This window comes from Poromitra crassiceps, assembly GCF_964638095.1.
Source record: "Poromitra crassiceps genome assembly, chromosome: 12".
Taxonomy (NCBI): Eukaryota; Metazoa; Chordata; class Actinopteri; order Beryciformes; family Melamphaidae; genus Poromitra; species Poromitra crassiceps.
In genome coordinates, this window is record NC_139632.1 from 37,258,845 (window position 1) to 37,273,157 (window position 14,313).

The 14,313-nt window shown below is 44.9% G+C and overlaps 1 protein-coding gene across 1 annotated transcript in view; it reads left to right on the top strand.

The window, feature by feature from the left end:
• The window catches only part of ptprfa (protein tyrosine phosphatase receptor type Fa), a 292,771-nt gene that overhangs the window by 226,482 nt on the left and 51,976 nt on the right, over positions 1-14,313 (top strand). Inside the window, exons 20-21 of the mRNA XM_083648251.1 lie at positions 6,617-6,780; positions 13,518-13,630. Of these exons, the coding sequence (XP_083504377.1) occupies positions 6,617-6,780; positions 13,518-13,630 (277 nt within the window). The remainder of the gene's footprint in view (positions 1-6,616; positions 6,781-13,517; positions 13,631-14,313) is intronic.

Consider the following 14,313-nt stretch of genomic DNA (forward strand, 5'->3'; position numbering starts at 1 on the left):
GAGAGGACGGCTCGGACGCCCTGTTTGGAAAATGAGTTTCTTGGGGTTGGAGGGACTGTCAGGCGGAGAGAGAGAGATGCTGAACTTTGATAGGAAAAGACAGAGAGAGAGAGAGAGAGAGAGAGAGAGAGAGAGAGAGAGAGAGAGATAGAGAGATAGAGGGTGAACTTTGATGGGAAAAGACAGAGAGAGAGAGAGAAAGAGAGAGAGGGTGAGAGAGAGAGAGATGCTGAATGTTGATAGGAAAAGACAGAGAGAGAGAGAGAGAGAGAGAGAGATGCTGAACTTTGATAGGAAAAGACAGAGAGAGAGAGAGAGAGAGAGAGAGAGAAAGAAAGAGAGAGAGAGAGAGAGATGCTGAACTTTGATGGGAAAAGACAGAGAGAGAAAGAGAGAGAGAAGACTGGAGATTGGGGAGGTAGGGGGGATAGACTGGATCGCGTCTCATTTGTCCCCGGTAGACGAGCTACGTGATTGGGCGATTCTGACCGAGGAGGATTCTAACAGAGTTCCAGGCGTTGCCAGGTCAGGGTTTTTGGAATTGGGCTACTTTTTAAGTGTTGCCTGGTTGGATTTTTTTGTGCGCTGGTTGGGTAGCTAGTAAAGTACAAACAGTACATTCCCTTTTTTTTTTAACAAAGTAATGAAAACTGGTCCGTTTAAAAAAAACAGTTTAAAAAAAACTCTTTCCACATCACCACTACACCAGTTCGAGAAACGCAAAGTGCCCAGAAGTGTTATTCCTCACATCCCTGGGATTCTTCCAAAAATAATTTTGTCATATCATTGAATGTGTGTGCTTACATCACATTTCATGATTAAAAACATATCATTCCAGTTGTCTGACCATCTCAGTCAAATACATCCCATATGCATCTACACTCCAAGCTACAGTCTCTCCCTGGGCTGGACACTGGAGAGAAAATATGGATTGTCGGATCAAATCTCGCTTCAAGGATAATGTCTTGGAAAAGATGATAATATGATGATATGATGGTGACTCTGAGAGCACCCGGGGTGATAAAGTGAATAATCTATATGGATTTTTGAGACCAAGTATGGATTTTTCACATCACCGTCCCTCTGCTGAATCATATCCGCTCCATTCTAACCTAAAAAACAAACAAATAAAGAATCATCTCATCATTTTATTTCTGTTCTTAGCTCTTCTTACTTACTTTCTTTAAATCAAGCAGACACGGCCAATTGTGCCTGTATGGACGACCGGCCAAGCCAGAGGGAACATGGGGGCTCGAACCTGCAACCCTCGTGTTGGTAGGCAGGGATTTTACCGCTGCACTGTATACCCGGACGGCGGGTATCATAAGGATTTAAGCCAAAGGACCGAGAACAGTACAAGACGGAGAAAAGGTTTTTCGAGGGTAGCAAATAAACGTGCAAACCTAATTTTGCACATCTTGAAATAATGATTGAAAATGTTTTCTGTTCATGATACGGCCATTCACATCACAGTTTTAGAAGTGTGACGCTTTGTTCACACCATACACCAAAGCCACGCTAAAGTCACGCTGAAGCCGAGTGTCACGCTAAACCGCTCACACCAGAAACACTCTCTTTTCCTCAGCGCCTGGCTCGGAGCTGCTCCTCCGGCCCCTCCCCCCCCGCTCACAACTTGCATTGACTTCATGCCTGGCACGTCGGCTGCTGCGTGCTGCGCGCTTGGAAAATAGAACAGAAGCTGAAACTATGGTAGCTTTGGCGTGGCGTCAGCGTGGCGTGCGGCTGGTGTGAACGGACTCGCCTGTTAACAAGGACGCCGAAATGAAACTGCGCGGCTTCAGCGTGGGATGGGCGTATGGTGTGAACGTGCACTTAGTTGGAGCACATGAACTGCATAATGTATGGATCTTTGAGGTGAAGTATGGTGGTATTAGTTTAGTATTCAGATAGATTATGTTACTGATAAAAGATTTAAGCTGTGATCTGCAATGAATTCCATTATGGAAAGTAAAATTCTGATGTGAAATGTACCAATCCAAAAGTGCATCTAGGTTTTGGCTGCATGTGTTTACATGTTTTTGAAGAGTTTGACTCGCTTGGAAGTGTCAAAGCCCATCAGATGTCTTGCTTTATTCCTGCGTTCCCAACATGACAAAACGAGAAGACGTCTTTCACAGCAACCAGGTCCATCATGTATAATTTATGTTTTTGCTGTTGTAGCCTGTCAGCCCTGATATCACAAGTTCAGGCGATGAACGCAAGAGGAGACAAATATCTTCAAATGAAATGCATCGATATGTAAGCCAAAGCCATTCGCGGGGTTGACATTGTTTTAACAGACACCATCGTTCAATATTAGGCCTGTTTGACCTCATAGTACCTCCAGTCTGAGCTTCATAGCCTTGTTACGCCTGTTTTACCTCATAGACTAGTACCTCCAGTCTGAGCTTCATAGCCTTGTTACGCCTGTTTTACCTCATAGACTAGTACCTCCAGTCTGAGCTTCATAGCCTTGCTACGCCTGTTTTACCTCATAGTACCTCCAGTCTGAGCTTCATAGCCTGGCTACGCCTGTTTTACCTCATAGGACCTCCAGTCTGAGCTTCATAGCCTTGTAGAGCCAGAGAGCCCCATCAGGCATCTGGGAAGAGGGATATTTATAGTCCCATTGGCGAACAGTCAAACGTCCTGCGCCTGTCACCGACAACACAAAGTGACAAGTAGCACAGTTACTTAAAGTGAATTATGCCTCACAAATTGATCCATTTAACTTGATGATATGGTGCCATTATCCAACTGCTTACTCATTCTCTCTGCCAAGGACTAATAAGGCTGCAAAACAGGACAAGGACAAGAGTTGAATGAGGCTGCTTTGAGAGTTGATGGTGAAACCATGCAATATCTTTTTCAATTATGGGACTATCCACTAATCAGCAGCACACAGCGAAATACTGACTGGAGCCAATTTCCCCTGAAAATCTAATTCCACTATGACTTGACTGAAATGATTGTTAAATCATTTGAATATTAATGATACAATTTACATAATATTGACACACGAATGAATAAATACATGAATGCAATTTTGATGCATTCGAGTGGGATTCAAATTCTTTGCCGTTCTTTAACATTTGACTGAAAATGGAACATTGAAATTCACATTACATTACATTACATTACCATGAACCTACACAGAAAGTTGCCTCGCTTCCCATTGACATAAATTGAAAACCAATTATGTATTAAGCAAATAGTAAACATGTCCCCCACCAGAGATGCCGTTTCATCCTCGGGTCAGTCCCACAAACGGACGAAGACCATTATGGTCCCCTCTTTGGTGGGGGGAAATAAAAACATTTACTAATCTGGTCACGAATCAATCGGAGTTCAAATCTACTGAACCTGATCCTCCAAATTCTCCCGGTCAGAAAATAGAAACCCTTGGTTTGGCTGTGTTGACCTCTGAAGGAAAAAAAAAAAATCCAACATGGATGTTAGGGGTGGGACGATACATCAATCTGCATCGATTCAATGATCAACGATCCAATTCATAGCTTTCAAGGGGCGTTACAGTACGTGCTGCCGGGAACGCCCACCTGGCGGTCAAAAAACAAACTTGTTCATTCCGCTGCCACCCGAGTCGACTAGTTTCTCACGCTGTGTTTGTTCAGCCGTTTGTACACACGTCTTTGCGGCCAACATTTCATCAAAGGTAAGCTCAAGTAACGTTACAATAATGATTAAAATACCCCGTTAACGTTACTTGAGCTTACCTTTGATGAAATGTTGGCCGCAAAAACGTGTGTACTTTGATGGTAGAAAAAAAGCCATTTGCCCTCCCCAGCGACTGAACCACGTCTAATCGCACAAATCCACAACCTCCTCCTGTCTGAGTTTTCTTTCTCCGACAGGATTCTGTAAAAGCACAAGCCAGGCGTATCTCCTTGTCGGTTAGTGCAACCGATAGCACAACAGGTATCCGGCATTTTGGCTGAACAAACACAGCGTGAGAAACTAGTCGACCGCCAAGTTTGTTTTTTGACCGCCAGGTGGGCGTTCCCGGCAGCACGTAACGCCCCTTGAAAGCTATGAATAGCATTGATGCGCAGTGAAAACATTGATATAAATCGCCATGATGCCATAAGAAATAAACATTATTTCTATTATCATGCCACGTCTGCGTCACCATTTCCGCCCAAGCACACCTCTTTCCGCATGCAAACAATGCGAGTGCCATGGCAAGCAGGCACGAAAAAGACGGAGAGGATATTCGCTCCCCTCTCGGATATAAATCAACATTATCGACTAATAGGCGCCCTGAATCGAATTGTATCGAAATCGTATTGTGGCAGATTTTGTGATATCGGCAAATATCGCATCGTTGTCCAATGAATCGATATAATATTGTATTGTGATCAAACTTGTGGACTAATGGATGGATTATATAATATAGAAAGATGGTACTGTATATTAATTCATTCATTCATTCATAACATAGCATCAATCAGGTGATTACTCAGGGCTCAAGATTGCAACCATTTAGTCACATGTTGCGATCATTTTTCACGGCAGGGCCACCAGAAATGATAACAGCAAACAATGACATAATTTGATGCTGGTGGGTCATGAACTGTACATATTCACCCGCACTGGAAACCCGGCTGGAAACACTGACGTTTGTAACTCCAGACATACAGCCCATAGCGAATTTGCTTGTCCATGCCAGCCTTCTGGAGATGTGTTGCTTTGGAGTTCCAACAACGGCAAATAGAAAGATCATAAAATGACTGAATTCAAACAATTGCAAAGTGAGTCCAAAGGTCTAATATTTACTCCATTATCTCCTGGATTTGCCACGCTTGTTAAGCAGATGCTACCTCTAAGTGCTAATTGCAGGTAGAGCGTGCTTGTACGAGCAAATAAAGTCATAAATAGTCGGTGGCAAATATTTTGTTTTTGTTGTCGTCGTTCTGTTGGCACCCAATTACTTGTATTTTCTCACTTGCGCTTGTGCTTTGTTGTCTTGAATAAGGCATTATGACAAATGTGCCTTCTCTGCCTTAAAAGTAATTGAGACAGGAGGAGTAGCTCTACACAGCCATGTCTGTCTGGAGAAACAAAACAAAGTTAACTTCCCTAAAGCTGTGCAGTCTTTTACCCCTGAACATGTACACAGTACATTTCTTTTGAGGGAATCCTTCTCAGGAAAATATTGTATACTGTTTGGATTTATCTTCGAAAGAAAAAATGTACTTTTATTATTAAATAAATTGCTGCACCTTATTTCTGCTTTCTAAGCTTTTTTTTAATGTACTTCATATAGGCCACTGCAGTTTGTACCAAAATAATATCTTAAATGTGCGATGCCGCTGCAAAATGTTGTGCCACCAAATTGTGTGATTGCACCACCACTTGAAAAAGCTAGCCCTGAGCCGTGTTGCTACTTTGCTACGTTAATTTGCTAACCAAATATATTAGCATAGAATTGGAGTTGATTGATAGCTCGTTAGCTACTTAACCAGCTACTTAATGAATAAAGATTGATGCAAGGGTTTTCACAAAGTGTCATTAATTGTAGAATCTTCTAGCGATCTCCTCACAGGTCACAGTTGGCCCTTCTTTTTATTTGCCACTACCTCACCGCAGATAAGCAAACGCAAATATCGCTCCAATGCATTCTGGGACATTTTACGCCTCCAAACAGGAGTCTGTGCTCAGCTCGCTCCATGCTGTTTGGAGAGGAGAGGCTGCCACGCTGCCTACTGATGCCAGGGGGAACGGGGAGGGTCGGCCAAGGGTCCCGGGCTGCCGTGCCGTCCGGAAGGCGTGCTGAAGCTGTCCACGTTATTGGATTTAGCGCTGAGGCGTATCCTCCCCTGTGCCACTGCCAGCCTCCCTGCTCTCAGCTGGGCTCCACACAGTGAGCTGTGTCATCCCACACAGCACATCAAGCTTACAGTATATCTCTCTCCCTCCCTCTCCCCCATCTCTCTCCCTCCCACTCTCTCTCTCTTCCTCCCTCTCCCCCATCTCTCTCCCTCTCTCTCTCTCTCCCTCCCTCTCTCTCTCTCTCCCTCCCTCTCCCCTCTCTCTCTCCCTCCCTCTCTCTCCCTCTCTCTCCCTCCCTCTCTCTCCCCCATCTCTACCTCCCTCCTCTCTCTCTTCCCCGTCTCTCTCCCTCCTTCTCTCTCTCTCTCCCCCGTCTCTCTCCCTCTCTCTCTCCCTCCCTCCCTCTCTCTCTCCCTCCCTCTGTCTCCCCCGTCTCTCTCCCTCCTCTTATTCAGACTCCTCTCCCTCCCCTCTGCTCTTAACTTCCTGCTGCATTTAAGGTTTGTCACAAAGTCATTACAGCAGCTGCCCTCAGCCCCAAGCAGCTTGTCAGCATGCTGCCTGTATTTAGGACCCACACTCCTACTGACTGCAACTCTATGGAGGCCATACTCCTACTGTATACTCTACTTTATACTCTATACTACTACCACTCTACTCTACTGTTTACCTTTGTCCTGGCTCTGTGTACGAAAAGGATCAAATACAGGTGTCGTTTGACAGGAGAAGATTCGATACTATTTGGTACTGGGTTATTTCGGTTGATACCTTAAAGTCGTGGAGTAGCGATAGCCAGCGCTAAAACCATCCTGTCCTCCGTCCACAGCAGAGGACGTTTGCAGCCAGCCCGTACTCCGAACCCCTCATGGTGAAGCTGCACAGCGGGATGAGTCGACACAGCGAGGACCCCGAGATGCTGTGGGTGATGGGCCCCGTGCTCGCCGTGGTCCTCATCATCATCATCGTCATCGCTATCCTGCTCTTTAAGAGGTGGGTGGTCAGCTGTCTGCAAGAACATGCTATTCATAATATTCACTATGTTTAGGCGAATCTACTGAAGATCTACTCAACATCACAGTGTCAGCGAAAGACAGCAATCGTAACTTGGGTTACGACTGATTTTGAATAATTGATGATTCTGGATTGACCCTGATGGTCGATATTTTGAGAAAGGGGAAACACTTTATTATATTATAATAAAGTGTTTCCCCCACAATGTTTTTGAAACACATTGAAACCGAGGATATGAATAACGATAATGATAAGAACTATTAACTGCTACTGTATCAATGATCAAATATATTCATTGTTTTGTGGAATGTAATCAAAATGTTGCTTTAAAATCAATTCATACTGTATAAGGGATTCTAGGCAGCAACCAGTGTAGTATTGATCTGATTCTGCAATGAATATGTAATCAATCAAACGGCATCATATCCATCATATCACGGCTCGATGCTTTTGTCACAACCATGGTTCAATGTAATGGAAAGCTGACATAATCGGTCTAACTAACCCCTTATACTGACCTTAAGGTCAACTCAATGGAACAGAAATTCCACTAGACAATTTATGAGAGTAAGGGTAATAATATTACTGACTGGAGTATATTGTATCATGAAATATTAAAAATTAAAAATTTAAATTATTAATTAAAAATTTAAATTTTAAAAATATATATCATAAATAGCAGCAATTGACTGTACTATACATTATGTTCCATTTGTGTCCTCTGTTATTTTTTATTTTTTATTATTATGTTTTTCCGATTTCCCCCCCATTTTCTCCCCAATTGGCCAATTTTTCCCTCTGCTGCCCTGGTCGCTGCTCCATCCTCTGCCGATCTGGGGAGAGCTGAGACTAGCACCATGCTTCCTCCGACACATGCGCAGTAGCCAGCCGCTTCTTTTCACCTGACAGCGGGGAGCTTCACCGGTAGGACGTAACACATGGCAGGATCACGCTATTCCCACCAGTTCCCTTCCACAACGAACAGCGCCCCGACCGACCAGAGGAGGTGTTAGTTCAGCGACCAGGACAAATACCCTCAATCTGGCTTCCCTGCCGCAGACACCAGCCAATCGTGCCTGTATGGATGCCCGGCTTTGAGCAAGAGGTAACACGAGGATGCGAACCTGCGCCCCTCGCGTTGGTAGGCAGGGAATCTACCGCAACACTACCCGGACGCTCTGTTATTTTGACAGGACATAAAAGGAGCACTATATTCTAACCATACCTTTGAGGCTTTGTAAGTTCAGTGTTTCTCCTCAAATCATAGTCGTTGAGCGATCATTTCAGAGCCATTAGCAGGTAGACCTGTAGACCTTTTCCTCCCCAGAACAGCCATAGACTTTATAAAATATGGATGTCATGAGAGCTTCTCAAAAGTGAAGTCAAAACATCTCGATTGCCCTCTGGTGGCTGGCTGCAGTATTAGGTCATAAATCCATGTTAGTGGTTAGTGGTTTCTGTCACTCTAGGCAGTTCTTATTACACAGATGTATGTTCAAGTGCAAATTTTTCTCTTAAGTTTGTTTTCAAATAAGTTATTTGCTGATATAAAAATGGTTGATTGACAGCTGTGACAGCCACTCTCAAACCTCCGTCAGACGGCGGCACAGCTGATGGGGACTCAGCCCGATTCTACTGCGCAGACTCCGCTGCAAATGACGTCACACAAGCAAGATGGCAGCTCACTGAAACCAGATGTTTTGGCTTCACTTTTGCATAGCAAGGAGGGGGAAGGGGGCCGCATCGTCCATACAATATAACAATATAACAATTGACATGAGCAAGGTGTGCTGTGAAGGAGGGTTTTTGAGTAGAGTATTTTCTATGGTTGAGACAGGCAGTCATTGGTCTGGGCTGAGCCTGAAGATGATAGGGTGCTCCTTGGCATAATGGGAGACAGGCACTGTTGGGTGGCCTGCGCTCTTCCGGGCTGACAGTTGGCTCGGGCTGAGCAGGCCGTCCTGAGGCCAGACATCTGGAGCTGCCGACTGGACAGAAAGGAGGCGTCCATATGGCGCGACCGCTGCTCAGTCTTTCTCTCTCATTCTCACTCTCCGTCAAGCTACTGGGGTTCCACCTACATGGTTTTTTTCTACAGGTCACATCACTACTGTATGTTGTCGGAAGCATCTCACATTGTGGTACAAATTACAGGCTAATTACTGTATAATTACATATAACTAATTGGAAACTGTGGTAAATTATCGTAATAAGGAGTAGCCTAACTATTTGTAATGACTAATTATTATTATTATTATTATTATTATCATCATCATTATTATTCTAGTCTAATTTCTCATTTAAATGGCAGTTATTTCTAGTGATTAGCATGATAGCAGTTACTCCATGACTGGAATAAGTTGTGCAATGATTTCAGAATGACTAATAGAATCAGTGTAATATTCTGACATGACCTGGCAGTACAGTTTGCATGGTGTTATCTACTGTAGTACTTTCATAATTAGGTATTGGGAAGTGTTTCCAGAGTATTACATAGTGATTATTACTCAGTAATAATCTGCTAAATGAAATAAAGTAAAGTAAAGTAATGATTGCACAACTCACTACATTAATGTAGTACTACTGTTATCACTACTACTTGCTTTCACCAGAAAAAAACACACATTATGAATACTGTATTTATTTGAGGGGGAAAGAAACGGGACAGGAAAAAACTTCACTGCAGTATTTGATGGTTCTACCCTTTGTAGTTGTTCCTCTGATGTTTTCTTTCATTTCAATTTCAAAAAATTATGATAAATATCTTCTATATTTGGGGCAACAAAATGAAGAGAGCTCTCTCAGATTCACTCTACTGTCAGGGCTAAACTCCGCTGAGCTGCTACTCCATCTCCATGTTTGTCGTATCTCCGGCTTCGACTCCTTTGGCTTTTAAGGCGTATTCACACAGAGCTGCTCTCTTGTACAGATAAGCCAGCCAATTTGTTGGGAGAGAGAAAAAATAGGGCAAAAAAACCCAATAAAGTGATCCAATTTCACATCTCTGATAGTGCTTGACTTGAAAGTGCTCACCAGTGGCAATTCATATGTAAATTTGGGAAGTTACTTTGAAAATGTAATGCATTACACATTACTGTTTACCATCTTAACACATGGCCTAGATAGTAGCTAAATCCTACTAGTCGAGTAAGATGATCTTATTTCATGATTTGATTTAATGATTAATGAATGATGAATGTTAATGATTTCAGTAGCTTATAATGGAATACAGTTACCAATGTGTAATCATATAACTCTGAAGTGAATTTCTTCCCCGATCCATTCTCCACCAGCTGGTTATACTGTAGTAGGCTATGATGCACAGCTCTTTCTGCTTGGCAAATAGAATAAAGGTGACAACAGCCTGTACGAATATGAGATAGACAAAATATGAAGCAGCTGGGATTCTGAGCTTTGCTAAAGCTGTTTGTGTGAAATGAAGAAATGTAAATCTTGGTTCACACAATAGCAGATGCTGGATGCCTAAACACAACATTGCCCTCACCTCAGCTCACCTGGAGGTGCAGAGTGTACCACCAGTCCACACGTTTAGGATCAGAACCAAGCTCACCTCAGCTCACCTGGAGGTGCAGAGTGTGCCACCAGTCCACACGTTTAGGATCAGAACCAAGCCCTGAATATACCCATGAGTGCAGATTCTTGCCCTAAAGCTGCATAAAATAGGCCACTTGGCAGATTTTCAACCAGCTTTGTATCATTACAAAATCAGTAGGCTATATGCAAATTAACAATGTTTAACTTAATCTCACCTGGACAGACAGCTCCCTGTTCATTCACAGATCTTCCTGGTCCAAATGATGTCATAATGATGTCATTCGGAGCGGTTTTTCATGGGGGTCACAATTAATGTCACTATCACTGTCACTATCAGTATTGCTCTCTGTACCTTCATTCGCAGAACTTCCTGGACCAAATGGCATCATTATGACATAATTTGGACCAGGAAGTTCTGTGAATGGAACGGGGGGAGCTCTCAGTCCAGGCAGGAGGGAGGGAAGTTAAACATTGTTCATTTGCATGGTATCTGCTATCTGAATCAAGCGGCAGGCTGAGAGGGTGGAGGCAGGTAGGGATGAGGAAGAGGAGCGGTGTAGTTCAGGGCTGAGAGGGTGGAGGGGGGTGGGGGTGAGGAAGAGGAGAGGTGTAGTTCTAGCTGAGTGGGTGGAGGGGGGTGGGGGTGAGGAAGAGGAGAGGTGTAGTTCTAGCTGAGTGGATGGAGGGGGGTGGGGGTGAGGAAGAGGAGCAGTGTAGTTCAGGCTGAGAGGGTGGAGGCGGGTAAGGGCGAGGAAGAGGAGCGGTGTAGTTCAGGCTGAGGGGGTGGAGGCGGGTAAAGATGAGGAAGAGGAGCAGTGTAGTTCAGGCTGAGAGGGTGGAGGCGGGTAAGGGTGAGGAAGAGGAGCGGTGTAGTTCAGGCTGAGGGGGTGGAGGGGGGTGAGGAAGAGGAGAGGTGTAGTTCTAGCTGAGTGGGGGGTGAGGAAGAGGAGCAGTGTAGTTCAGGCTGAGAGGGTGGAGGCGGGTAAGGGTGAGGAAGAGGAGCGGTGTAGTTCAGGCTGAGGAGGTGCAGGGGGGTGGGGGTGAGGAAGAGGAGCGGTGTAGTTAAAGGTGTAGTAATGTGCTCAGTCAGTGTCAGTGTGTGGCCTCCCCCTCCCTCCCCCCGCTGCTGACAGCCTGTAAATTAATCCTTCCTATCCTCTCCTCTTCTCTCTCTTCCCTTTGCTCACTGTCTCCCTGCTTTCTGCCGACGCAGCAAACAAGAAAGGTTAGTAGTTCTCCCTGTTTTTACACCATGCTGCCCACCACCACCACCACCACCCCCCCCCCCTCGCTCCTTGTTTAGCTGTCAGGCTGTCCCCCCACAGCCGTCCTCCACTGTGTAAAACGTGCTTTCAGCTCAGATGTGTTTTCTGACAGCAGTGATGTGAAGTGAGAGACAGATGTTGTTTTCTGTCAGACTGTCAGAACCACATCAACTATGCCCTCTCTCCTGTCTTCATCTTTTCCCTCAGACACATCTGCTTCAATTCATCATGTGTGTGTAAGCATGTGTGTTTTAGAGTGCGTGGGCACATTTCAGCATACGCTTACTGTGCAGGCGAGTGTGTGTGTGTGTGTGTGTGTGCGTGCGCGCCTGCACTCCCTCCGACAGCTCGCAGTGCTGAGTTCACAAATCCGGTTGATCTTCCTCTCGGAATAATCCTCCCTCAGTGGTTTCTTCACCATCTGTAAACCCTCACACACCTGCAGCAAAAACAAAAGACAAACCTGCAATTTCAAGTCAGGATATTACCTAGAGGCCATCACTAAAATAACAAAGACCAAGTGAGGGTATTACCTAGAGCCCATCACTAAAATAACAAAGACCAAGTGAGGGTATTACCTAGAGAGGCAACCACTAAAATAACAAAGACCTTTTCACTGTTGTTTGACACCTTGCTCGTTCTTGGTTCTTGGTTTGTCTCGTGGAGCTGTGGCTGCCTGCCCTCAACTCTGCACCGCTGTCGTTAGCCTGCCTCGTTGACACCAGGCTCATTCACTAATTGCTCAGTTTGTTTTCGCACAATCATAAAGTGGGAAATTAAGAGGTTTTAATGAGCAAATTAAGGCCACAAACGTATCGCAGCTCCTCATCAAGCTGTGGAAACACGCAAACGGGCGCGAGCCACTTAAAGGAATCGTTGACACCACAGTGAAACTTGGCTCATTATCTACTCATGTCAATGGAAATGCCAGAGACAGTTGACAGGGCCCTTTACACGAGGACGCTTTCCTATGGTGACGGGGAATTATTGTATCGTTAGTGCCTCCCTTTTAGACGGCGACGGCGAATTTGCGCTTAGGAAACGACACATTTTGAAACCACCCTCCAGAGTGAAATTCTTGGCGACGCCCCCCGCTGATCGCTCCATGTAATCGCTTTGAGACGGCACATTTCAGAAACTCTGACGTGCCTGCACACCCGACACACGCGATTACGCCATAGCCGTGTGCGAGTTAGCAACCATTTTCAAAATAAAACGTCAGTATGAATGAAGTTTGGCAACATTCAGAATTAAGCTACACTGCGGCCAACTTCAGTTACATGTTCATAACGTTACTGCTGCGAGGAGCCGATGGCTGTACCCGGTTGGCATTTAACGTTAGTTACAAAAGCACGTCGACAGTGTTTTCTCACTGCCAGTAGCCTAACTACAGTAGGGTTTGACAGATCACAGTCAGCGCTCCCGGTCCTCGCTGCTCGTTAAAGATTTCCAATAGCCGTTATTCTGATAAACTGGTCACATATATGTTATGTTCTCACCCGACAAATATTAAAACTTTTTTTTTTTTTTTTGCTTGAAAACAGCTTTTTGGCAAGTCTAAATGACTGCGGTAGGCGTACTCTACTTCTGTGTTTAAAACCGGAAAGACGATTACGAAATGACGTCATGCAGAAGCGTCCTTGTATGGGCAAAGAATAAGGTGATCACACTGCCACCTAGCGACCTGGCATGTACATTACGGCGTTTTAAAAATTCAACAGCGCTCATGTAAACAGGGAGAAGGTGTGAAGGAAACGCTATTGTGTCGTTTCTTCCAGAAACTGTCCTCGTGTGTGTGTGTGTGTGCGCGCGCGCGCGCCCCCCCCCGCGTGCGTGTCTGTGTGTACAGTATGTGTGTCTAGTTACCTCCTCTCATCACCTCCTCTTCTGTCCCAGGAAACGAGCCTCTCCTTCAGCCAAGGATGAGCACATGGCGGGGGTCAAGGACTCACTGCTGGCCCACTCCTCTGACCCCGTGGAGATGAGACGACTCAACTATCAGACACAAGGCATGGACACACACTCACACACACACACACACACACTCACACACACACACACACACACACACACACACACACACACACTCTCACATACACACACACACACACACACACACACACACACACACACACACACACACACACACACACACTCTCACACACACACACACACACACACACACACACACACACACACACACACACACACACACACACACACACACACACACACACACACAAACATGCCTACAGGGAGACTGATGTCCAAATCATTTCTCTATTATAGCCCCTAAGGCCACACAGGTTGTGACATTACTGTATTATTAATTATATTGACTGATTATATGATTATATACTGATTATATTGACTGAACTGAAGTTTTTGTTTCTGGCCTTATCTTTGCATCGGCACATCAACACTTTGGCATTTGTATATGTATAATAATACATGGATGAAGCCAAAGTGATAGTCACGGATACAGAGTGGACAAAATGTGTGATTCAAGCAGAAAAAAATGAGCAACGTATACCGTAAGAAATGACGTACTAATACTATCGCAAAAAGTTAACGTCGGCAGATATGCCCCGAGGCGCGGCGGGGAGCACAGCGGATGACTTTTAAAATCCTACGGGATTTTGAAAAGGCGTTGGATCACGCACGTAAACAACACACTTCACAGATTTGGAGT